Source organism: Equus quagga, chromosome 5 (assembly GCF_021613505.1).
Source record: "Equus quagga isolate Etosha38 chromosome 5, UCLA_HA_Equagga_1.0, whole genome shotgun sequence".
NCBI classification, from domain to species: Eukaryota; Metazoa; Chordata; class Mammalia; order Perissodactyla; family Equidae; genus Equus; species Equus quagga.
In genome coordinates, this window is record NC_060271.1 from 40,816,516 (window position 1) to 40,840,573 (window position 24,058).

General features: G+C 56.5%; 2 protein-coding genes across 9 annotated transcripts in view; one reads left to right on the top strand and one right to left on the bottom strand.

Annotated features, from left to right (window-relative positions):
- Nucleotides 1-4,701, top strand: part of CASZ1 (castor zinc finger 1) — a 150,792-nt gene extending 146,091 nt beyond the window's left edge. For all 7 annotated transcript variants that reach the window (XM_046662346.1, XM_046662345.1, XM_046662347.1 and 4 more), the window contains one exon: nt 1,054-4,701. In XM_046662346.1, coding sequence (XP_046518302.1) covers nt 1,054-2,159 — 1,106 coding nt within the window. In that variant the 3' untranslated portion in view covers nt 2,160-4,701. The remainder of the gene's footprint in view (nt 1-1,053) is intronic.
- Nucleotides 4,702-10,925: 6,224 nt separating this feature from the next.
- PEX14 (peroxisomal biogenesis factor 14) overlaps nt 10,926-24,058 on the bottom strand; it is a 130,511-nt gene continuing 117,378 nt past the window's right edge. For both annotated transcript variants that reach the window (XM_046662722.1, XM_046662721.1), the window contains 5 exons: nt 22,124-22,209; nt 18,967-19,069; nt 17,715-17,812; nt 14,154-14,245; nt 10,926-12,211 (listed from right to left, as the gene is read on the bottom strand). In XM_046662722.1, the coding sequence (XP_046518678.1) occupies nt 11,764-12,211; nt 14,154-14,245; nt 17,715-17,812; nt 18,967-19,069; nt 22,124-22,209 (827 nt within the window). In that variant the 3' untranslated portion in view covers nt 10,926-11,763. The remainder of the gene's footprint in view (nt 12,212-14,153; nt 14,246-17,714; nt 17,813-18,966; nt 19,070-22,123; nt 22,210-24,058) is intronic.

A 24,058-nucleotide genomic window follows, 5' to 3' on the forward strand; every position in this document is an offset into this window, starting at 1 on the left:
TCTGTTCCCCAAATGGACAGTGCAGCAGGGGGGTGCCACAGAGGCCGGGCATCCTAGGCAGGTTCAGGGAAGGCCGAGTGGGTCAGCCGTGTAGGAGAAGCTCGAAGGATGCCCACCCCGCCCTGGGTAGGGCTGGGCCTGAGGGTTTCTCTGCTGTTTCTGGGGCAGGCCAGGGAGTGCCAGGACCACTGTGCCTTCCCCAGCTGCCTGGGCAGCCCTCGGGCTGGTCTCCCCTCACCCTGCAGCTGTAGGGGCAGCCGTGCATCCCAGAAAAGAGGGTAGTGAGCACAACCACACAGTTGATCAGTGGCCCTGGCAATGGGGCATTCTATGTCCAGGGAAGCAGTGGGGCCAGGAGGGCGGGCTCAGATGGGTATCCCTCTGCTGGCTGAGTACCTGCCCCAGTCCCAGCTCCTCAGCAGAGCTGCCCTCTCCCAACCCACTGAGGGCAGAAAACCCCAACAAGACCTTACAGAACCTTCTGGTACCAAGGGGAGAAGAAGGTGCTCCTCGAGGCAGAGAGTAATAGCCTCAAACAGCCCCAGGGTGCTTGGCATCCCTGTTGCGAGTAGGCTGGTCCCATGTGCAGACAGGCGGGCAGCGGGTAAACTGGTTATGCGGTGGGAGAAGGGGCTGGCCTGTCCCTCATTAGCGGCAGGGGTGTGATGGCGTCCTGGCCCCTGTCCAACTTGGATAATTACACTCTGCCGACCTAGATTCCCCTTTCAGCTTCAATTAGCGCCAGGACATGTCCTCACTTCCCACCCAAACTGGCCAGGAAGCAGCCATCATATCCCCCAGAGCTGCTTGCTCTCTCACCCAGAGCAGACGCCTGTGCGGTCACCCTGCAGACGGGAGGACGGGATGACGCAAGGGGAAGCCTGGGGCTCCCCGGCTATTCTGGGGATGGGGAAGCCCCCAGCGCCAGGGGAAGCTGAGGAGTTATTCCTCAATGCTGCCGTCTGGCCACCATGCCAGGATCGGGGACCCTGCGTGGGAGTGATCCTGGGAATGGTAGCCACATGGGCACTGACCTCCCTCACCCCTCTCCAGGGAACACCATCTCCATGCCGACAGCCTCAGGGGCCAAAAAGCGCTTCTGGATCATTGAGGACATGTCACCGTTTGGCAAGCGGCGCAAGACGGCCTCCTCTCGCAAGATGCTGGACGAGGGCATGATGCTGGAGGGCTTCCAGCGCTTCGACCTCTATGAGGACTGCAAGGACGCGGCCTGCCAGTTCTCGCTCAAGGTCACCCACTACCACTGCACGCGCGAGAACTGCGGCTACAAGTTCTGCGGGCGCACGCACATGTACAAGCACGCGCAGCACCACGACCGCGTGGACAACCTCGTGCTGGACGACTTCAAGCGCTTCAAGGCCTCGCTCAGCTGCCACTTCGCCGACTGCCCCTTCTCGGGCACCAGCACGCACTTCCACTGCCTGCGCTGCCGCTTCCGCTGCACCGACAGCACCAAGGTCACCGCGCACCGCAAGCACCACGGCAAGCAGGACGTGATCAGCGCCGCGGGCTTCTGCCAGTTCAGCTCCAGCGCCGACTGCGCCGTGCCCGACTGCAAGTACAAGCTCAAGTGCTCGCACTTCCACTGCACCTACCCGGGCTGCCGCCACACGGTCGTGGGCATGTCGCAGATGGACTCGCACAAGCGCAAGCACGAGAAGCAGGAGCGCGGCGAGCCGCCCGCCGCCTCGCCCGGCCCGGCCGTCAGCCTGGACGGCTCGCTGTCGCTGGGCGCCGAGCCGGGCGGCTCCTTGCTCTTCCTGCAGACGGCCGCGGCCGGCCTGGGCCTGGGGCTGGGCGACGCGGGCGACCCCGGCCCGCCCGACGCCCCCGGGGCCCGCGACGGCCCCGCTGCGCCCGCTCCCGCGCCCGCACCCGCGCTCGGCCCCGCGGCCGGGGAGTCGTCGCAGGAGGACGAGGAGGAGGAGCTGGAGCTGAACGAGGAGGAGGCGGACGACGACGACGACGAGGACGACGACGAGGAGGATGACGACGAGGACGAGGACGACGACGAGGACCTGCGCACCGACTCAGAGGAGTCGCTGCCCGAGGCGGCGGCGGGCCCGGGGGCGCGGAGCCCGGAGCTGGCGGCCCTGGGTGCCCCCGCGCCCCCCGCGCCCGCCGCCGCCTCGCCCTGACCCCGGGCCGGCCGCCGAGGGGAGGGGGCGGCGCCCCGCTGCCCGGGATCCTGCCTCTCGATTCTCTTGTTGTTGTTGTTAATTTTGTAAGAAATGGTATTTATATGTAAAGCTTCCCTCTGTACAGAGCTAGGTGTTCGTCGTGGTTCAGCGTCGGGAGGCGCTCCGGCTCTGGGCTCCCCCGCCGCCGGGTGGGCCCGCGGCCCCGCCGGTGCTTCCGGACCCCGAGTCCGTCTCAGGACAGAGGCGGGGGGGCCCCCCTCTGGTGCTCCGGGGCCGCCCTGCGCCCGCCCGCCCGCAGCTTAGCGGCTGGAAGGACAGAGGCTGCCGAACGACCCTTTCCTAGCTGCAGTTGGGGGGTCTTCTTCAGGGAAATTGAAGGTGCTCTTGTCCGGGGTGGGGACGGGGAGCAGGGGTCCCCGAGGGCGAGGCGGGCGCAGACACCGGGCAGCTGCCCCAAGCGCCCCTCGCCGCGGCCGGATCCCGGGCCCCACGACCACGCCGGTGGGATTCCTCATTGCTCAGGACTGGGACGGGCGCAGGCGGGTCACGGCGACCCCCGCCCCTAACCACCAGAGGCGGGCCGGCACCTGTAGCATCTGGCGGGCCTCCCACTCATGCAGCTAAGACCCTCCCTCCTCGCCTGGGGGGAGGGGCGGGGCAGCGGGCGTCAGCACGGGTGACACTACAGGGACCGCGGAGGAAACCTCATGGAATTAGCAGAGCCTGGAGCTCCGGTCACTCTGCCCCTGCTGCAGGCTGGCCGGGTACCTGTTCCCGCGGGCTGGAGCCCAGGAGGGCGCACCTCGGCCTGCCTGGTGCCTCCCAGAGCCCAGCCTCGCCCGGTGAAAGGGGGGCTCGGTTCCTCACAAACGGAAGAGCAGCCAGCGCCGGGGTGCTGGGCCCGCAGGGGGTCTCAGCCACCCAGGTGGTGGGAACGGAAAGATGCGACTGTTTGGGGCTTTAATATTCAAAATGGAAAAAAATGCGAGAAAGTTGTACAGTATTTTTCCTGTGAAGGTTATTATTCTACATAGAACAAAAAGGAAAAACAGCAGGCGGGCAGCGAGCGCCCAGACCCGCCTCCGGACCAGCCCTGAGGTTGGAGACCCAGTGCAATTGCTCACGTGGGCGTGTTTAGCATTCAGTGTAGAGGCCTTGCCCCTTTGAGGCTGGCTGTCTTTACACTAGCACTGATGGGAGCTGCGTGATTCCAACTTTTAACTTGAATTTTGTAGAGACAAGAAAAAAGGACTATTACTGTTGATACAAGTTTGTAGTTAATTTAACATTTGAGTTTTTCTCTATTGGTTATGCGTGTGGCTTTATAGGGCTTTTTTTTTTCCAGTTTGTTTTATTATTTTGTTTGGGATGCTTCTTTACTAGTGCAACCCACCCAGATTTGGTTCCCTTTTCAAAACATCCCCCCTTCCTGGAGACGATGAGGTCACTGAAGCCTAGATGGGGGACACCTGGCAGGCACATGCCCGGCCAGTGGCTCTGAGGGTGACAGGGACTAAGGGCAGGCTGCCCAACGCTTCTCCTATTCGCCTTCTCCCCACTCCAGGCTACTAGCCCGTCTCAGGTTGGACCCTGAGATGCGGCCACAGGGAGAGAGCAAGGCCCAGCCTGGCGGAGAGACAGACCGTCACCTGGAGCCACCTCCCCGCAGATCTCCGTGGGGAGCCCGACCCCACCCGACCCGCCTGGGGGACAGTGGTTTACTTTTTCTTTTTTCTTTCTTTTTTTTTTGTCCTCTTGGCTGCCCACAGCCAGAAAGCCAGGACCATCTGAACTGGAGAGGGAGCAGGGAGGGAGGAGTGGTCAGACGGAGTGTACCTGATTCAACAGGAAACCAGTCGATTTCTAAAACAGCCCCTGCCAGAGCCTCCCGAACTCTGCGGGCACCACGTGCTGCTGCTGTGCACGCGCCCAGACTCCGTGCCCTCCGCGAACCGCTGAGTCTGTGCAAGGAGTTTTGTAAAGGAAAAAAAACATTTTTCAATGTAGCAAAATCAAACAAAAAAAAGAAAAAAAGAAGACGCCTACAGTGCGAAGTCTAGCCTTTTGTAACCTTCATATTGCACACTAGGACTATAAGCCATTGCTAGCTCATTTTGAATTTTAATGTGTAATTTTTTGTTTTATTTTCTTTCTGTGGGGAAAACAATGCTTGATCCACCAATGCTCTTTTTAATGTTTTATAACTATGTATGTGTATATATATAAATATAAAATAATATGTATGCACATATGTGTGTGTATATATCTATATGTATATACATATATAGATATATAGAGATATATAGAGAGGTTTTGAGACAAAAAAATGCAGAACGTGAGAACCGGACTGAACAGCGTGCGCTCTGATTACTTGAATCTGGTCTCCTCGGCACCTGGTTATTAAGAACTGAATATTTTTCCACTTGAATTTAGTGCTATTAGAAATTTAATATATGTGTTTTATTTATTTGATTTTTTTTTTTGCATGACTGATGCAAGGTTTGACATTTTCACTCAATAAAAACTGGAAAAAAATCTATCAAGTTATCTTTTATTTTTAAAATCAGCCCCAAGCGGCTGGCGGTGACCCAGCTGTGCAAGGCGGCACAGCCACAGCCGAGCTCCGAGTGCCAGGCAGGGAGGGAGGAGGTCACCCTTCAAACCTGGCAGGGAAGGGGGCAAACCAGTTTCACCCCTGGGAACGGGCCAAGTTCTCCTGGGTTGCTGGGGACAGACAGTGGGGGGCTTGGGCCCTGCCTGGCTGAAGGGTGGCCGCCTCCCCCCACCCTGCCTGAAGCCCTCGAGTGAGGCTCGGGAGCCGCCTGTGGGCAGAGCCACTGGCATAGAAGCCTCAGGGAAAGGCTCCACGGGCCCCCCCCCCCCCAGGCCCCTGGCCAGCCCCCTTCTCTCACAGCAGGGCTACTGGGCAGGCGCTTGGCAGGGGCATCCCTCTGCCTCCTCCCTCGGCTCCTTCCTCCTTCCTGCAGGGACCTGCCCGGGCTGGGAACGGCGCGTACCCGGATCTGATCCGGATGCTGGCTCGGCTCCTGCCTGGAGCACATCGGGGTAGAGCCAGAGGGGGCTGATTCCTGGGTCTGTAGCCACCAGCCCCAGGCCTGGTGGCACCATGGCTGGGGGCTCCCTCAGTAGCGTGGGTGGCGCGAGCACTCCCACCAGGCCTCACACCTCGTTTGCCACGACACTTCTAAATGGTGACCCACCTCTCATGAAACCTCAGCATCTGCACTGTCTTGCCAGCCTTGCCCTGAGCTGACCTCCTTCCAGGTGGCCAGGCATCCCAGGGCCTTGGGGAGGGGACGCTTGTGGGGTCTGCCGAGTTCTTCCACTTTGAGGAGCATCTCACTGGATGTCACACCCCTGCAATGAGCACACCCACTTTCCTGAGGAGGGAACTAGGGGCTGGGAAGGAGACGTCCCAGCAGCACCTCGCAGGGGGCACCAGCGGCCAGGGACGCAGGGGGAGCGGCCACAGGGTTTGCCTGGCCCTTGGAGCCCCGAGGGTCTGCACCGCTCCTAGCGCCCTGCTCTGTGTCGCTTCCCCTATGAAAGCTGTTTCTCACGCAGCGCCAGCTCGGAGGCCTAACCCTTTCTTCTTTCCTCCTGGAACGCAGCCCACAGGCTATTTACATAAATATGTTTGTAACAGACTCTAAAATATATACTTTTTTCTGTCTTATTAAAATGTTCAAGTTGGAACTCGCCTATTGTTTGTGGATATCTCGATTCTGTTAAATAAAACAGTGACTAATTTATGGGATAAAACACAAGTTCAACAAATTAAAACCATTATTGGAGCTTCGGAGGCCCAGTGGGCTGAGCAGCCTCCCGTGGGGCCCAAGGGGAGGCAGGGAGCCAAACCGGCCCTCCGCCGACGGGTGGGGGTGTGACCACAGGGCTCCCTCTGGGCACTGCCTCGGGGGCAGCAGGGCAGGGCCCACAGAGGCCTTCGGGGGCAGCTCTTGGGGGCTCCAACTTCAGCTGTCTCGGGGACTCCTGGGGCCCAGGGGAGGGAGGACGGATACTCAGGGCAGACTCCACAAAACTGCCCCCAGGTCTTCTAGGCCCGGATGGACCACAGCAGACGCACACACAGTGGATGGGAGGCCCTGCCTAGATGCGGGCACGGCCAGCTTCCAAGCTACACTCAGGACAGGGCAGGCGCCAGGACCCAGGGCAACGGATCATGAGGGCCCCGTGTCCAGGGCAGGGAAGGGGGCACTGGGTTTCAGGGCACTCCTCAGAAGAGCCTCAGGGGAACAAGGGCCTGTGACCCAACAGGATGCTGCACCAGGCCAACGCGCTGCCCCGATCCCAGGCACTGCCCCAGACGAGAGAAGCGCCCACCACGCCCATCAGGAGCTCACCCTCACTGAGACAGTGTCGCCCACCTCCAAGAAGGAGGGGCCTGCAGCTGCCGCGGTGCCCCACCCCAGGGGTGTGGAGTGGGCCCAGGCCCCACAACACTCCCTGTGGCTTGTTGGAATCAGTTGGAATTGCAGTTAAACATGTTTTCATTCTGAGATTTAATTAGCTGTGGTGGTGTGATGCTCCTACACCCAAACTGGGGCAAATTCAAGAGTTTTGTAACCTCTTGGAAAGAGCCAGAACCAGCTGCACGGGCTGGTGCTGAGCTCAGTGGCCTGCCCACCTCCCACAACCTGGCCCGGCTTGGGTGCTACCGCAGCTGAGTCAACCACAGAAGCCAGGCCTGGGCATTCACAAGCGGCCTTGCCCTAGCCCACCCGGACCCGCAGCCACAGGGCCGCCCTCCCCCCAGGCAGCGGAGCCAGCACGACCAGTGAATCTGGGTAAAGGCAGCTTGTCCATCCACCTTCATGAGAGGTGGCCCTGGCCCCAGAGGCTGTCTTGCCCCAGGGCCAGGGCACAGGGGCTGGTAGATGAAGGGCTGCTGGCCCAAGGTCTGGGTCAGGCCTCTAGGAAGCAGGGTGGGCGGCAGGACCCCTCAGACAGGCTGGAGTTCTGGGGACACAGTGGGAAACGAACAAGGACCAGGCCTGTGCCACCCTACTGGGAGGAGCCACCCCACCCTCTGGGACAGGTCAGACAGGAAGTGCCTCCCAGGAGGCCCACAGCCAGCACAGGAGGCACATGGCGGCTGGAGCAGCCAGACCTAGCTGCTTCTCCTCCTGTGAGCCCCGCAGCTCATGCCAATCGGGGGAGACACCACGGCCTTGGAAAGTCCAAGGCCTTTTCCCCGCCAAAAAACCCCAAGGCCCTGCCCTGACTTCTCACTGCTCAGCCCTGCCCAGAACCTCCCCGAGGCCCGGCTGCCACAGCCTGGACCTACAGGGCATCCCTGGAACTGCTGATGCCCTGGAGCCCATTCTCCCGGGGCGGCCGGGCCGGGGAAGCCCAGAGCGAGGCGCCCGAGTTCCCAAGGTGTATTTAAAAACGTGGGCCCGTCACCTGAAGGAAGATCCTTTCAGGACTTGTCAGGCAGGAGGGAAAGCCTTCAGGAATTCTCCTTATGACATGATAAAATCTCACTTTTTCTAGAAAAGCATGAAGTTTAAAATGCTCAATGAAAGCAAACTATTAAGGCTTGTTCATGATTCAAGTGAAATGCACCAAGAATGCTGGAGATTTCAAACTGGTTCGACGTTAGAAAGAGTGCCCGAGAGTCCTGAGCTGGGGGCTGGGGGCGGCAGAGGCCGGGGCCCCCACTCGGGCCCTGGGTGTTGGCCTGTGCCAGCTCTCCAGCAGACCAGGTGGCGGTCACACGGCAGCACCACGCCCTGGAGGCATCTGCCCAGGCACTGCCCCTGGCAGGCGGCAGCGGATCCTGGGTTGGGAAACATCTGTGCAGGGGGAAGGAGCAGGGGCCAGAGAGGGGTCAGCCAGCACTGGGGTCTACCCCCAAGAGAGCACCTCACCTGAGGCTGAGCCACCCCCACCTGGAGGGTCTCACTGGTGCCTTTGCGTCTGCTCTGGAGCCTGTGACACTTTTCTCAGAGTGCCTTGGCAAAAACAATTTTAAACAAACAGATGAAGAAACAGCAAGGATTAAGTAAACTCCTCAGGATTGGGCTGTCAGGCTCAGAAAATGTCTCCTGCCTGCCCTTCCTTTCTGGGGCAGGGCAGGGCAGGGCAGGGCAGGGGCGGGGCAGCGCTGGGCTGGGGTGGGGAACGGGACTGCAGAGGGCTGGGCTGGGGCGGCGGCAGTCACCAGTGGAGCCGGAGGTCAGGGTCCAGGCCTGAGGAGGAGCATCTCAGCGCTCCTGGCTGGGCACAGAGGCGCGCGGAGAGGAGCCTTCTGCAGAACCCTCCACTCCCACCTGACGTGAGCCCCCAAGGACACGATTCACTCTTCAGTGACACAAGCAAGTCACACAACACCGTGAAGAGGAGTTCCCGTTTTTATTCAAAAGGAGAGAGACAGAGACTAAGCACACCTGTGAAACCGAAAGGAGAGGCGGAAGGGGGATTTTTCACTCTATTCCCTTCTATGTTGACTGGATTTTTTAAACATCTGAGATGTACTCCCACAATATGAAAAAAAAAGCACATTTACAAACTCAGCATCCCCTCTCCCTCATCCAGAACGCGCCCCTTCCCAGCCAGGGGTCCCAGCCCGCGTCTGCATGGCCCCTCTGCCAAAGGAGGCTGACCCGGGACAGGCAGATGGAGCAGCAGCCCCAGGGATGCTCCCTTGCCACCTCGCCTGCTCCGGGGGTGTCGCTAACACCCACAGAGTGCTGGGGCTGCCAGGGCAGGGCCACCAAGTCACAGTGAGGTGGCTGGGAGACCCTGGGGCCAGGAGGGCCGTCCTGCAGCCTCTCAGCACTGGGGCGAGTTCTTTCCTAAAAGACACTTTACAAAAATACATTGTAATTGAGTTTAATAATCTTCTCCTTTCCAGAAAGGGCCTGACAGGCGCTGCCTGCTGCTCACTTCTGCCCCATTCCAAATATTTTTACCTTATTTGGATGAAATGCATTATTTTTCTAATGAAAGGCTTTTTTTCAAAGGGCTGTTTTCCCTCTGTCCGGCAGCTGCCTTTATTAGGCAGCACTCACGCCGTTTTGGGGAGGGGTTTTTTTTCTCCCTGAAATCACGCCAGACTCTCTGTCCTCAAAAGCCGAAATCAGCGCATAGGACCCGCAGGGCAAAAGACCTCTGGGCCCAGGCTTCTCTCTGCACGTGAGCCCCAGGGACGCGGGGGCCCACCGACCACCCAGGCTGGAAAGAACACGCCCTGTGATGCCCCGCTGCCCCCACCCCAGGGACAGTGATGCCCCAGGCACGGTGATGCCCCAGGGAGTTCTCTCTTGGGGGCCAGGGGTTCCCTGGCCATTGCTGGAGCTCTCCTTCCGCTGCACCCACCCAAACAGCTCTGGCTGCATCTCCACTCCAGGCTATCTGCCCTCTGGTCTCCCTGTCTGGTTCCATCGTACGCGGAAATGTCTGGAAAGTTAGAGACAATGACGAATGGTCACCAGGCTAAAGGGGGAGACCCCCGTGACCGCTCACACAGGACCCAGCGTTTCTTTCACTGAGGAGGTCAGAGTGCAGAAAACCCTGTCTCCAGCCCCCAGAGGCCTGGCCTTTGGAGAAAGACGGGGGCTTCAGACCAAGCCCCAGCCCTCTGCTCAGTGGTTAGGTCTGCCTGCCCGGCTCCCCAGACACTGGGAGTCCTCATCCAGGCGAGGCTGGTGGCCCCTGGGGACTAAGATGGCAAAGAGGCAGGGGTGACTCTCAACGTGGGCTCTGCTTGTCCCTAGGGAGCACACGGTGGGAAAACGGACCACACGGATGTCATGAGATGTTACGAGCATCAAAGACAAAACCTGAGAAACCAGGCCGGATGGCTGGACACTCAGGAGGGTTAAAGAGAAGGCGACATCCCCACGACCTGACACCTCGGGAGTGCCCCAGGCCCAACAGTCAGGGAGGGGTTTGATGTTGGGGCGGCAGAGCATTGGGCCCGGAGCCCTCAAAAGGGGCCTAAGCAGGAGGTGAAATGTTTTCTGAGACAAAACAGCCCCAGTGCCAAGTCTCTCACCCGCTGCCTCCTCCTTCCCCAGGGCCAGGCCGGCGGGAGGCCGGGATGAGGCTAGGGCAGGCGGCCAGCCCGAGGGGTGCACACCTACCGGCTGCCGAGCTGCACCGCCACGGCGGGCGGCCACTGTCCCCGCACTTCATTTCCAAGGCCTTTGTCTACACAGGGAGCCCAGAGAGACGTGACCAGGCCCTCTGTCCCCACCCCCGGCCACAGCACTGGGGGCTTGAGGGAGCCGAGCGCTCCTTGGCAGGAGCATTGCGCTGTTTTTCTGGGTTTAGCTAAATGCTGTGTGAAGGTTAAAGGGAGACAGGGAGGGTGAGCGGGAGAGGAGACGGGGGAGGAAGAGAGAGCGAGACACACTCTCTCCTGGGAGCACACTCATCCATTTAAGGAAGGAGAGCTCATCACACTCAACACCAGGTCTATATACAGTAACGCAAGGTCCCTTCTCCTCCTGGATCAGAATGTCGCCCCTTCGGCACTCGGGACTGAGGATGAAACCCTCCAGCTCTGGGTGAGCGGCCCACGAGACCTGCCTTGGGGAGGGGCTGGACAGGGGAGGCAGGGGCTGCCAGCCATCAGGCCCACCTGCAGGGCTGCCCAGGCGTTCCCCCCACATGCCCTCCTGTCCCTCCCCAGGGCTCACCTGGCACAGCCTTAGCCGAGACCCACCTCCCAGGCTCGGGTGCTATGAGCAGACAGGCAGCCACAGGCAGGAATTAAATAGTGGCAACTCGTATTTATTACAATTATATACAGTCGTATCTTATATTCTGAAACTTATACCTGATCACACAAGTGAACATGTGTTTCTGGGTAGGAGGGACAGAAAGGAAGGCCCTGATGCCTGGCTCCGACGTGGGAGTGAGAACCACGTCTCGCCATGGGGGTAGCTGAGCCACGACGCGGCAAGCGAGGTCGTCAGAAGTGCAGTGTGATTTCATCCGGGAGGACGACAGGGCGCTGTGGGGCTGGGACAGGCGCACAAGGGCGGCATCGGTCACGCAAGACCTGGCTGTCGGGCCCTGGAAGGCCCTCGCCCAGAGAGGAGCACAGGGCTGTGGCTTTTGGAAACACAAGACAGCCCCTTGGTCCCTGGCGAGAGTGACTGAAGGAGCGTGGGGGAGGGGGGGCGGTGGGACAGCAGACACCAGATCAACGCAGCTCCTCCTCCACTGAGGGTCAGGAGTCAGGTAAGAAAACTACCTCTTGTCATGCACGGTGTTAGGTTAGCTAAGACGCTCGGCAGACACACCCTGGACAAGACGTCTGTCCAGGAGATGTGGCTGAGGGGGGCTTGAGACGAGAGAATTTGGCGCCCCCAGCCTGACATGGGAACAAAGTTAACGGCCCATCTGAGCTGAGGAAGTGGCGGGCGTGGCCGAGCTGGCGTTCGGGCGAGAGGAGGCTGGGTGGACAGAAATGCAACCCCACGCCAGGGCCCAGGCCCCAGCGGAATCTGTGACAGCTGTGCTCCCTACTCGGCTCAAGGCTGCCCTCCCAGAGCCAGAGGAGGAGTCAGGGCCTGGCCATGTCCCCAGAGGCTGAACGACCACCCTAGTCCCGCTCACTCTCGTTGCTGGCGCCCTCGGGCCGCCGCAGCTTCTCTACCTGCTCATTGATCTGCCCGTCCCCGCCCCGGCGGTCCTCCCTCTGCACCCCCAGGCAGTCCTCCTCGTCCACGTGGCTCACGTCCTCGTCCTCCTCGTCCTCCTCGTCCTCCCTCTTCTCCTCCTCGCCCTGCACCTCCATCCTCACCTGGCCCTTGACGTCCACCACCCCCTCACCCTCCTCCTGGGGGCCCAGCAGGTGGTAGGTGGCTGTGGAGCCCTCAGGGCTGTGGCCCTCCTTCACGGGCGAGGAGGATGTGGACTCGTTGCTGACGGGTGAGATGTCGCTGCTGCTGTGGTGGTTCACGGCAGCTGGGCTGGAGGGTGGAGGCGATTTGACTGGGATCTGCCAGGAGGGAATCTTCGGGGCCGATGGCGACGGCGGGAACTGTCTCCTGGCAGACAAGGGAGATGATGGCAGGGTTGGTGACAGCATTCCTGGGGCTCCCATCCTCAGCAAAGCCACACTCTCCTGATCCCAAGTGCTCAGCAACAGTGAGCAGCTCCCCCAGGGCCATGGACCAGGTACAAAATTGAGCTCTCCCGCCCCCCGCCCCCCACCTCTCAGGAACTAGAACTCTTGGCCAGTAGGAGGGTTGAAGAAGCTGAGACAAAAGCCAGAGGTGCCCTGTGCTGCCACAGACCACCCTGCCCCACTCAGAGGACCTCCCGGATCCTCCTTGCCCTGGGCCAGGCCCTCCCCTCCTTGCAGGTGCTGGACAGCCAGCCCTGAGGGGCCTGCCATGCCCTGGAGCCCCCTCCCTCCTGGTCCTTAGCAATGGCCCAGCCTCCAGTCTTTGGAGAGGGAATGCGTGAGGACGGGGAGCCAGCAGGGGAAGCAGGACTGAGCCAGAGGACTGGGAACCCAAGATACCTGGGCCTCAACTCTCACTTGTCTATGGCCTGGGCCAAAGGCAAGGGGGGCCTGGCCATTGGCCTCAGGATTAGAAACATCGCAGCTAGAAGGGTAACACTGGTGCACTTTGCTAGAAAAACCTCTGAGCTGAGCAGCTGGCAGGGAAGAGTCAGTTCTCCACTCCTGTTTCTGCCGCGGGCCGCGGGCCAGCAGCCAGGCCAGACCAAAGCCGTTCCAGAAGGGACCTGGGAGGTCAGGTCTGCTTGGCAACAGCTTGGAAATCAAGCTCTAGGACAGGCAGGTCCACCTCTGCCTGAGCCAAGAGGACAAAGGCCTGCTCTCTCCCTGGCTGCCCCCCCCGCACTGTCCCACCAGCACTGGTCCCAGGACAGCACCTCCACCTCAGATCCCACGACACAGACTGCACACGGTGAAGGTGGCACGAACGCTAACAAGAAATTCACTTTGCAGTTTTCTTGACTCTAACTCTCTGTCCCCCTGGCCTCAAAGGCCCTTGTCTCCTATGTTCGGAAACACAAAGGACTTCTCCTGATGACAACATTCTGGCTGCCCCTGAGCTCAGTCACACCTCTCTCAAGACTACGTTCTTTTCTTCAGAGAGGACCTGGAAAAAGGTGGCCTGGAGAACTGGGTTCTCTGGCTGGGGCCACGAGAGCCCTCCAGCCCCCTATCCTCGACCCCACCACCCTCTGCCTTCATACTGCCTCCCCTAGCCCCACTAAACCCCGGCCTGCAGAGAAACCAGAGCCTGAGCAAGGTGTCCCGGGGCACCCTGCGGTGGGGGGTCAACCATCCCGGTGTCCCAGAATTGAGCGCTTCCTGGGACATGGGACGATCCCGGGCAAGCCAGGACAAGTTGGTCACCTTCCATTCAGGGCTGCACTGGCCTCCTGTCGGGCTCACAGAAGGTGCTGTCACTGCAGAGGAACAGCAGGGGGAGACCAAAGAAGCTGGGGGTGGGGAGACAGGCACTGCTTTCTGCCCCCACCTTGATTCTAGAACCCTTCCTACTAAGGCCCTCTGTGGGGATGTTCTCTGGGAGTAAGCTGTCACTAAGAGGTCCAGCCAGGGTTCAGGATGAAGGAGAAGGTGGCCCTGTCGGGAGCTCCCGTTTTCAGATGAGGATGTTCTCCTCTGCTCAAAGTCCTAGGATCTGGCCCCAGCTGTCCTTGACCAGGGCTTGACGGGGCCAAGAAACTACCTGCATTTCAACACTCTCGTGGGCACTGCACTGTCCCCCTGGAGCAGGGAGAGAAAGGAGGCCCACTGGTGAGAGAAAGTAGAAGCTCAAAAGATTCCAATCAATGCCTGAATCACCAGCTCAATCAGGGGCTGGATGGACAGGAGCTCCTGGGGACAACACCCCTCACTCCCGTGACAGCCAGACCGGTCCCAAGGGCTCCCACTCCCCAGTCCCAGGCTGGCAGCAGAACAGAAGCGTGAGCCTTCTCTCCTCCTACCGATTTAAGAGAAGCCCTTTCAAGGAGTTAATTTCCAACTTGAGTTCATTGATATTCTGGGACTCCAGGATCCAGTTGGTAGATGTGGTGGCCTGAAAGTCAAAACACAGGGGAACAAGGATCAGAGTGGCAGCTGCCTCCTGCCCCGTGGAACTCAAACAGCCAGGGTGGCTAGAGAGCTGCGGCTCAAGTGGCAGGACCTGGGGGCATTCCGTGTCCTATGTACAGCCTGGTGACCCCTGGGAAGGTTCTGTCACTGCCCATTCAGGGGTCTGCTTGCCTGGGTCTCCCTGCTTAGGTGATAACAACCTAAAAACAAACATTCTCCTAACACTACCTGCTCGGATAGCTGACAATATTAAGGAATCATGACACACATTGAGGTATGATAATGGTACTGTGGTGACGTAAAATAAAATGACGACAACAAAAGAGCCCTTATCCTTTAGAAATACACACTGGAGTGTCTGCAGTATGGAACGACATGCTGTCTGGGATGCGCTTCAAAATAACCTGGGGGTAGGGGTGTGGGCAGAGAGGAGGCAGCAGCTCCGAGGCAGCACGCTGCAGCTGTGTGATGGGAACATGTGGCTCACTGTGCGGCCCCCTTCATTTCTGTGTGGTTTGAAATGTCCCATTAAAACAAAACAAGTAAATTCCATCTTGACACCAACTACCCCCTCTGCCTAAGTCCCTGCCCTGTAGAGACAATCACGCAACACACAGACGTGCACTCTGGGCTGAGACAGGCAGCCGCCTCGACCCACAGGTACGGGAGCCTGAGAGCTGCCTGGAGGGTCAGGGCGACATCTGAGCACCTGCCCAGCCCAGTGCCCAGCTCGAATCTCAAGCAGGCCTCCAAGACAGGCTTCACCCAGTGTGCACTTCCACCCGCTGCTCAGACAGTGGCTCCCGGCTCCGTAAGGTCAGGTCCCAGACCCTGCCCTACTGTCTGCAAAGCCACGACCTGCAGGCCATACTATCCACTGCCGTTCTTTTGGGATGACTCTGAAGGCTCAGCAGAGGGAAAGAAGCCATCCTAGGACTTAACCTCAATGCATTCCCTGAGGAGAGCCCATGGAGGACACAGCCACAGTAACCTCAGACAAACACCATCCTTCCATGCACACCTTTCCCCTTGGAATTTGACAGTTTTCCAAATAAACTTCAGAGATCCACACCTTTCTTTTTCGCAAATGCTGCTGAGACAGATGGAGATGAAGAAAGCCCAAACAGTGGTCCCCCAGATGATAGTTGCCAGTGGTCAAGCGGCCTGTGAAGTGTTTATGGGCCAATTTCAGGTGTGATGGCCTCAGGCGTGCAGGCCTGTATCATCTAGATTAGAGGACACCTTGAGGTGGCTTCAAGTGCACAGAGTAATCACGCAAGGCCCCCACTTCCCTGACACCGCTACCCAGCCTGACACAGAAAACCTGAGCTGTAGGTTTAAGAGAATGCGAGGAGCCTGAGGCTGGCAGAGGGGAGTGGCCCTGGGTGTTCCTGGCAGCCTGAAGCCAGCCTCTGACATGGGATGGAGGCTGCTTGGGGCCCACCCAGGCAAGCACCCCAGGTGGGCACACCTTTGCAGGGAGAAGCTCCTCAGGGCGGCCTGCAGGTCTTGGAAAAGAAAATCTAGGCAGCCGTGGAGCGAGCGCCCACAAACACCCGCCGCCTTCACACACATCCCCCCAGGGTCTCCACTCCAGACCACCAGACAGCGCAGATCCAGGAGCCACTGTTCTGGCTTCTCTGAGACCTTGAAAGCTATAGCAGCCCATTAACAAGGGAGCAATTTCCACTCACCGGCCTACAAAGGACTCAAATTTCCAAACGCATATGGTGCCAGATGCCAGGATTTAGAAATAAAATCTGACATCTGGGGCTTTTTAGCCAGTCTCTTTAAAAAACAGTTGTAGAAAACTCCCAGCCTTCAGTTTTATGTAGGTTTTTAAATTACTTAACGCTCTTCTTTTTAATTTTTTACAGAGCTGCAGTAGGAGTTTGGAAGCCAGAGACAAAAACTTACATTACAGCTGAGAAAACACAGCTCTGGGCCTTTGGTTTACGGGGTAACCAAAGTCTTCACACATACGGGTTTAGACACCAAACCAGCGAGCCCCACTTCAGTGCAGGACAGAATGAGAGGGGTGGGGATGGGCAGGGGGCAACAGAAAAAAAGCAAAGGAAACTCTCAGAGGTGGCTTTCAACCACCAAGCACAATCCTGGGACCCCTCCCCTCAAAATGCAACATGTGGTCTTAATCTTAATGCTTGAGGTCTGAAAACAGTTTTCCAATTTCCGGAATGGCTTTTGCCATTGGCAGGCCACCTCTCCAAAAGATAATAGAGGGGAATGGGCTGGCCTTCACGCTGCTTTAAGGCTGCTGGCCTGCCCCCGGGGAGTGTGCACCACTGCCAACCAGAGCCCAGAGGAGGAGGTGCAAGCAGCACCTCTGTGGGGGGCGGATCCAAGGAGGGTATTCTAGGGCCCTCTCTTCACTGGAGGCATATCCCAGATTCCATTGGAAATGGAAAGATTCCAATTTTGCTGGGTTCTGCAAACGCGAAAGATTTGAGCGCTGGCTCACACCTCGTTGTGCACTGGGGTAGCGCTTCCCCTGGGAGAGCCACTCAGAGTGAGATCCTTCACAGCAAGGGCTGCATGGAAGCCGCCAGAAAGCAGAACAGAAGGGGATGGAGTGGGGAGGACAGTGGACGCCCTGGAGACACTGGACCACTGTCTCCTTGGACCACCATCCAAGACAGTGCCTCAGGAATGACCCTGTCACACACTCACAGAACCCAGGCCAGAGAGTGAAATCCTGGGAGCGACTGGAGCCAGGCACTGCTCTAAGCATGTAAACACACACTGAAGGAGGCACATTATAGCTCCATTTTACAGACGAGGAAACTAAGACTCTGAGAGATTAAGTAACTTGCCTGTGGTCACATGGCTGGCATGCGGCAGAGGAGGATTTTGACCCAGGCGATCTGATCCCAGGGTCTGATTTTGCCAAGACAGCTTCAGGTGTGGAAGTGAGGACTGGAAACCGGCCTCGTCAATCCCAGTTGGTTCTATACTCCTTTAGGGGTTACCTGACTTCCTGAGACCCGGGTTTTGAAAATCTACCACTGCAGCAGAGCCTAGCCCAGTGCCTTGGCACACCTCCCACCCTGTTCCCTGGAATCGTTCTTGGAAATGCTGTGACCTGTAACCTAATCTGCAGGTAGAGACCACTCTGTGTCTACAGTGAATGCCTCCAGAGCTGAGGTGTGTGCTGTCATGGGAAGGCCACAGGCAGAGAGCTGCTTTTCCTCCCTCCTATTGGGAGGTGACACAGAGACAGAAAGGACAGCCTCGATCACTGAATACCATGCCACTCACAGGGTGACTGCCTCCTTTCTCTACAAGGGTGGTGTGGGCCCCTATTGTGCAATCAGCGTGGGAAAAGGCAAAGTCAGACCCCACAGAACATAGCAAACTGGGCACAAAGGACGACAGCAGAGAGCCATGCAGGGTAGACCTGGACCTGGAAGGACCAGAGAGTCAGGGACAAGTACCTTGGCTGTGGCCAGTTCATGGGCGAGCTCCTGGACTTTCTGCTGCTGCTGAATCAGCAGCTCCTGGACCGAGGCTAAAGTTGTCTGTAACTGAGTCACTGGGAGGAGAGAGCAGTGCATCTCCGTTAAATGATACACACCGATTCTTCCTTCTCTCTGTCCACACACCTTAAGCTGCTGCATCTAATTTATCTGCAGACATCCCCTCCACCCGTGTAATTTATCTGCACTCTGGGTAATCCACCTGCACTGCATCTAACCTCTAGTATTTCTACTTTATCTTCCTATTGTGTTGTTGTCCATGGTCAACAGTATATCCGTCCAAAACCTCTCCCCTCTAATTATATCTGCTCATGATTTGCTTGGCTCTTCCAACTTCTGTAACGTCTGCATCCCTCATCTCACGGGCCTCACTGTGTCTTTATGGAACTCACGGAAAGTCTCCAACCCTGGAAGAGACACATCTCAGGTCTCCACAATAGCCAGGAGTGGTTAAAAACTGCAAATCCCATTTCCCCACTGCTCCTTCCTACCCTCTCCACTCAACCCAAGGAGGCTAGAGCTCCCCAGTGTCATGTGACCTTGCCTGGGCCTTGGGGCCACCACCACACCACCAGGTTTTGGAGTGCTTTGCAAATGGGCCCCGGAGGGACAGACTGCTGCCTGGGGCAGCGGCTCTCTCACTTGCCTGAGTTTTTAAGATTCAGAGCCTCCACCTAGTAAACAAGTTTATAAAGGAGAAAAGCCACCTCTGGTGCGACAGGTCCCAGCTAATCTGGACCATCATTGGGGCACTGGGTAATGAACGCAAGCCTGGTGGAGTCGATGACAGAGGAGGTGGCCGGGGTCCCGGGAGCCACAGTAATTACAGCCTCTCTTGACCCCGTGTTGGATTCTTAGAGGGAAGGGGGGAACTCGCTGAAAACCCCCCTGAAAACCTCATAGAAGCAGAAATTAAAAATGAACTTTACAGCCCTTAGAAAGGCTGTCATTTTATTCCCCTTATTAATATTCTGAGGTTGGGAGCCTTTCCGTAAAAACATAATTAATTGAGGCCGCGCCGACAGTAAACAAGCAATTTCAAATTAAACCGAAATGACGGCGGCTTCATTTGCAAATGTGAACAGATTCTCAGAGCAGATAAATGAAGTCACCACATAAAGTGGAGACGGAGGGGCAAGGGGAGGGGGCAGAGAAGGGGCTGCTTGGAGAAGGCTCTGAGGGGTGACTTGATGGAGTCATTAATCTTTACCTGTCTGTGCCACGCTGCCACTCAGCTCCGAGAGACTCGCCTCCATCCTCTCCAGCTGCTTCCTGTCCTCTCGGCCGCCCATGATGAGGGGGAGCAGGTATTTCTACAAGAAGCAGGGTGGGCGTGAGGAATGGGCACATACATGGGGTTATCCTGCAACAATCTCTGAAATTCTGCGGACCAACTTTCTCTCTGTCACCCCGGGGTTTTGAAAACTCTGGGCAAACACCGTAAATGAACAAGATATTCAAAAGTTACAGACTTCAATTACAACCATGTGAAAATTCTGTCTGAATAAGGACCAGGGAATAGGGACACAAAAAATCAATGTGATCTATTGTGATGGAGAATTCTTCGTTCATTTCTTAGTTTTCTTATGGTGCTACATATAATACTTCTGCAACAAAAATATTTAAAATTCTACTTTAAAAGTTGTAAGATAAAAACGTTGAAGGTTATATAAGAAAGTGATACCACTGGTGGCCTCCACGGACCAGTGGGTAGGGAAGCTTTTTACTGTATACGTTTCTAAACCTTTAACATTTTGAAGCATGTGAATGAATTATCCATTCAGAAGTAAATGAATAAAATTAAATAGGCAAAAAATTATTCGAGAAACTAGATGAAAATCCACAACAGATTTCTGGGACCTTTGGTTCTTTTACTGGGGGGTAATATACGGATATTCTGAGGCCATCAAAAGAAGTCACCTCAGTCTTTTTCTAAGCTAAGCCTTGAATCCTCAGAACAAGCTTCCTTCGGATAAGAGCCAAATACAGTCAAATTCCCCCAGAACTGAGACACGGGGGCAAAAGGGAGAGGAAGGGGCAGAACCAGAAGAAACTGACCATGGGGGAAAAGCAAGCTGACGCTGCGAGGCAATCAAACGAGGGAGCCAGGCTGTGGGGAGCCCAGACTAGGGGAAGATGAGGGTCTTGGAACATTCAGGAAGAAGGCAGCTGGAAACTGGTTGCCTGCTTTGCGGTATAAAGGGGTGGAAGGTGGGCAATAGGGTGCCCGAGGGGAGAGCCGGATGAAAGAACCTGTGCTCTGAACTCCAAAAGCTCAGGACTTGGCACCCTCCCATTTCAGGAGTGTGAGACCAGTCAACAACTTCAGTGGGATGACACTAAAGGCAGCACAGCGCAGGCCTGGCAGGTGTGACCAAAGGAGAACTTTGGTTCCTACTCCATTCGGGGCCCAGATAGGAAAAAAGACAGCAACTTATCCATTAAGCTTTCCGTACTGGGGAAGGAAAAGGATGTCTCTCACAGGGGTTTGTGGGAGAACTCATCTCAAGAGCCACTCTAAGTGAGGATCGTTATTTAGCATACGGGTAGACGCACTCTCTATTTTGCAAAGTGCTTTCCAACCACCATGTGAGTTATTACCCACAACTGGGCTGAAACTCATCAAATGCAGCCTTAGTTCCAGGTTGAAAATTTCCTAAGAATAAAAGTCAAGAAATTCTTATATATGTAACGAACTAAAAATTCCATTTCTGAGATCAGAAATGCCAAGGGAAGGAGCACATACGCAACCCCAGCCTAAATCTTTCCCTATTTATAAAACAAAAAGACAGTTTCTTACCTCTTTTTTTTTTTTAATTTAAAGAAACTATTAGCAGGTGTTTTAGTGGCTCTCTTGTCACCACTGTGACTGATCTTCCAAAGTCTCTTTTCTTTTTTAAACCAGAGAGCGAAGATCAGAGCTTCATGGAAACAACTGATGATCTCTCTGCTTTGCTCCCAGGGCAGCTACGCTCTCCGTTTCTACCAGATCACAGCCCGTCGGAGGGCAGCCGTGTGACGATTAGGTACTGCTTAGGAGAGCCGGGACGTTAATTTGAGAATTGCGACTTAGCATTTTATTCTTCTTGGTGATTGTATGCAGTTAAGTGACTGGAAATAGGCTTTTAGTACACAAGGTATGGGGAGGCATGGGGTGAGAGGGAAAAGTCCCAGGACCCAGAACATGGTGCCTCTGGATTTCTGACACGGAAATGTCCAACTCCAAGAATAGCTGTTACACTGAAAAAATTATAATCTGCTACAACTCTGTCATTAGCTTTTGCACTAAGTCAAAAATTAAGAACCTCAGATTGCACTGTTCAAACATGTTTCACATACATACTGAAAGTTACAGCAGTGAGACTGGGTACTCATTCACATTCTTTTTAAAAAGTCTGTAAACAAGGGCTGGAGCTGCAGGCGGCAGCAGAAGGAAAGGGGCTTCTCTCCAGGGCCAGCATAGGGTAAGTCCTCTGGCCACTGTTTCATCTCATCTCTGGGGACCTACCCTGGCTCTGCATCTTCTGGAAAAGACTCATTTGTTTCAGATCAACATTAGGATCTGGTAGTTAGTATCTGGAATCAAGGAAGTAAATGCTCACTTCATGCCTGCAGTTCTGCTGTAAGCAGTGAACTCTGGGATCCTGACAGTTGACCATGGAGTCTGGGAAAAAAATCCTAGATTTATATAGATGCCAATACAATACATAGGAGACAAAAAGTAGATCCCATAAATATGATCACACTGGATTCTCAAAGCTAGTTTTAAATACTAAGATAGAACAATAGCACAGAGAGTGCTTCCCAGGTGCCAGGCACACAGCACTTTCCAAAGCAGCACCAACTCCTTTCAGCTCCACAGCAGCCTCAGGAGGCAGGCACTACTGTCCCCATTTTACAGATGAGACCACAGAGCCTGTGATCACCCAGCTACTAAGTGGCAGAGCCAGGATGCAACACAGGCAGCTGGGCTCCAGCGTCCACGCTCTTAACCATCATGTCATTCCGTCTCTCAAAGATTTACGGACTGCTCTTGATGTGCCGGCACTCTTCTAACCACTGACGTGGCTTGTCCATCAATGGGTCCCACAGTCACCCTGCAGAGCAGGGACTTTGAGGAGAAGTGCCAGTAGATGAGGCAGTGTCTGAACCTACCAAGTGCACCCATGCAGGTGGAGGCAGGACCTGGACTGGAGCCAGACGTCCTCCTCCAGAGTGTGTTTCTCAGTACACCCTGCCCCTACAAAAACCCCCTCCTGCCATCACACTCCAGGGCTGAGGGCCTCTCCCCAGACAAACCTCCAGATGGGGGGCAGGGGGGACAGGGCTGAAAGCCAAGGCGGGGCCACAGGGAAGAGCAGGCTTACCTTGTACAGCTGGTGAAAGCCGAACGCAATTCCTGCCATGATGATAGCCAAGGCGCCATAATCTCTCCACCGGGAACCCCCAGGGCCTATGGTTGGGAGAAAAGACACAACAGGAGAAAAGGCACTTGTACTCAGTCTCGTCCCTCATAGTAATGGATCAGCAACTGCGACACACAACCGTAGCAGACAGACTGTGACTGTCAGGAACGCGCTCAGCTGTGTCCCCCTCCTCTCTCCAGCTCCTGGAGCTGTCTGCCTCAACTGTGGCCAGCTGTGTGGAGGTGTCTAGTATGAGGTGAGTCCTGGAGTGGGGAGTCAGGTGGCAGAGGCGATCTGAAGACCCAGGGCATGGTCTCTGCCCTCAAGCAACAAGGATCCAGTGAGGCCGACCTAAACACACTTAGGTATGTATAAATAGACGACCACATGCCCTATTACAGACAGGAACAAGAGCCACTTCAGAACCGGGGAACAGGTGGCAGGATGACACGACACTGCATCATCTGTTTATTCAAAACTTCACGAAGCGCTGACTGTGTGCCTGACGGAGTTGTAGGTGGGGACAGTGGCAACGGGACCCTCCTGCCCTGTTCTGTTCTGACCTTGAGCCTGGTGGAGAGGAGACACCCTATGAATGACTGAACAAGGTAACTCCAGAGAGTGATCAAGAATGCCAAACAGGGCGATGCGAGAGTGCGGAGGGCAGGAGAGGGCAGCCAGGGGTCGGCAGGGCCTCGGAGGAGGCGGATGCCCAGACCTGTGCAGTCCTGGGGACAGAGTGCTCCAGGCAGGGGACGAGCAGGGCAAAGGCCAGGGTTGACCTGTGCTCAAAGGAGAGTGCGGCCGGGTGAGCACCAAGCCCTCCCCAAAGGGGAGACCGGCAAGCACAGAGAGGGAAAGGCGGGGCCAGGTGGAGAGTGTGCCCAAGGGACCTGAGCGTCATTTCACGAGCAGTGGGTCACTGAAGGCACTGCGTAAGGGAGAGGCAAGGTCAGCCGTTTTAGGAGACTGCACAAGGGAGGGCACACCACAGGTGGGAAGAGGGAAGGCCACAAAACATAACAGGGACTGGGATTAGGACAGAAATGTCTCAGGAAAACAGCATGCTGCGGCTGGGGGCGGGGGGGCAGGCCAGAAACGGGCAGGCAGTCTTCATGGAGGAGCAGCTCCCGGCCCTGTGCTCTGCAGAACAGCATGTACGAAGCTCCCCCAACTCCTGAAGGAAATGCCAGTTCCACAAGAGGAGAGGTGAGTTTTCTACTTCATAATCTTTCCCACGTACTGTTTACAAAGTGCTTTCATGTCCATAATCTTATCTGACGCCCCAGCGACTCTGTGAGGCACACAGGAAAGCAGCATCTCCATTTTGAACATCCATCTGGAGCTGCCATGTCCAGGTCACCCAGCGCGGCACTCTGCCTCCTCTCAAGGGATCTGCCATTGTGGGGCACGGGCCACTGTTCCCACAACTGTCAGCGGCGTGGGACATGGGTCAGTCTGTGGAATCAGACCACGGTGCCCGTGGAAAGTGACCCAGAGGCACCCACTCAAGGCATGCTGCTATGACAAGGAACTGGGATTTAGAAGTGAATTTGGGAGAGACAGGTGAAGAAGGAAGAGCAACAGCACTCCCGAAGCTTTTGAAAGGAGCACCACAACTCAGCTGAGCAAAGCCGAAGTACTGTCAGCCTTCACCTCTCACCTGGGCCTGCAAGCTCTGGAGGTACCACCTGTCGCGTCCTGGAGTTTCATGACCAAAGGAAAGAAGGAGAGGGCCAGTTCTTAAAGCTCAGTGGCAGGATGTGGGCAGGTGGGGAGGAGAGGCTGCTGGCATGCAGCCCAACCAAGAAGATACAAGTGGCAAAAACCTCCAAGGGGGCAAGGGAGACACTCCTTCCTCCCCGAGCCTCTGAATGGGGCTCTCAGGAGGCAGAG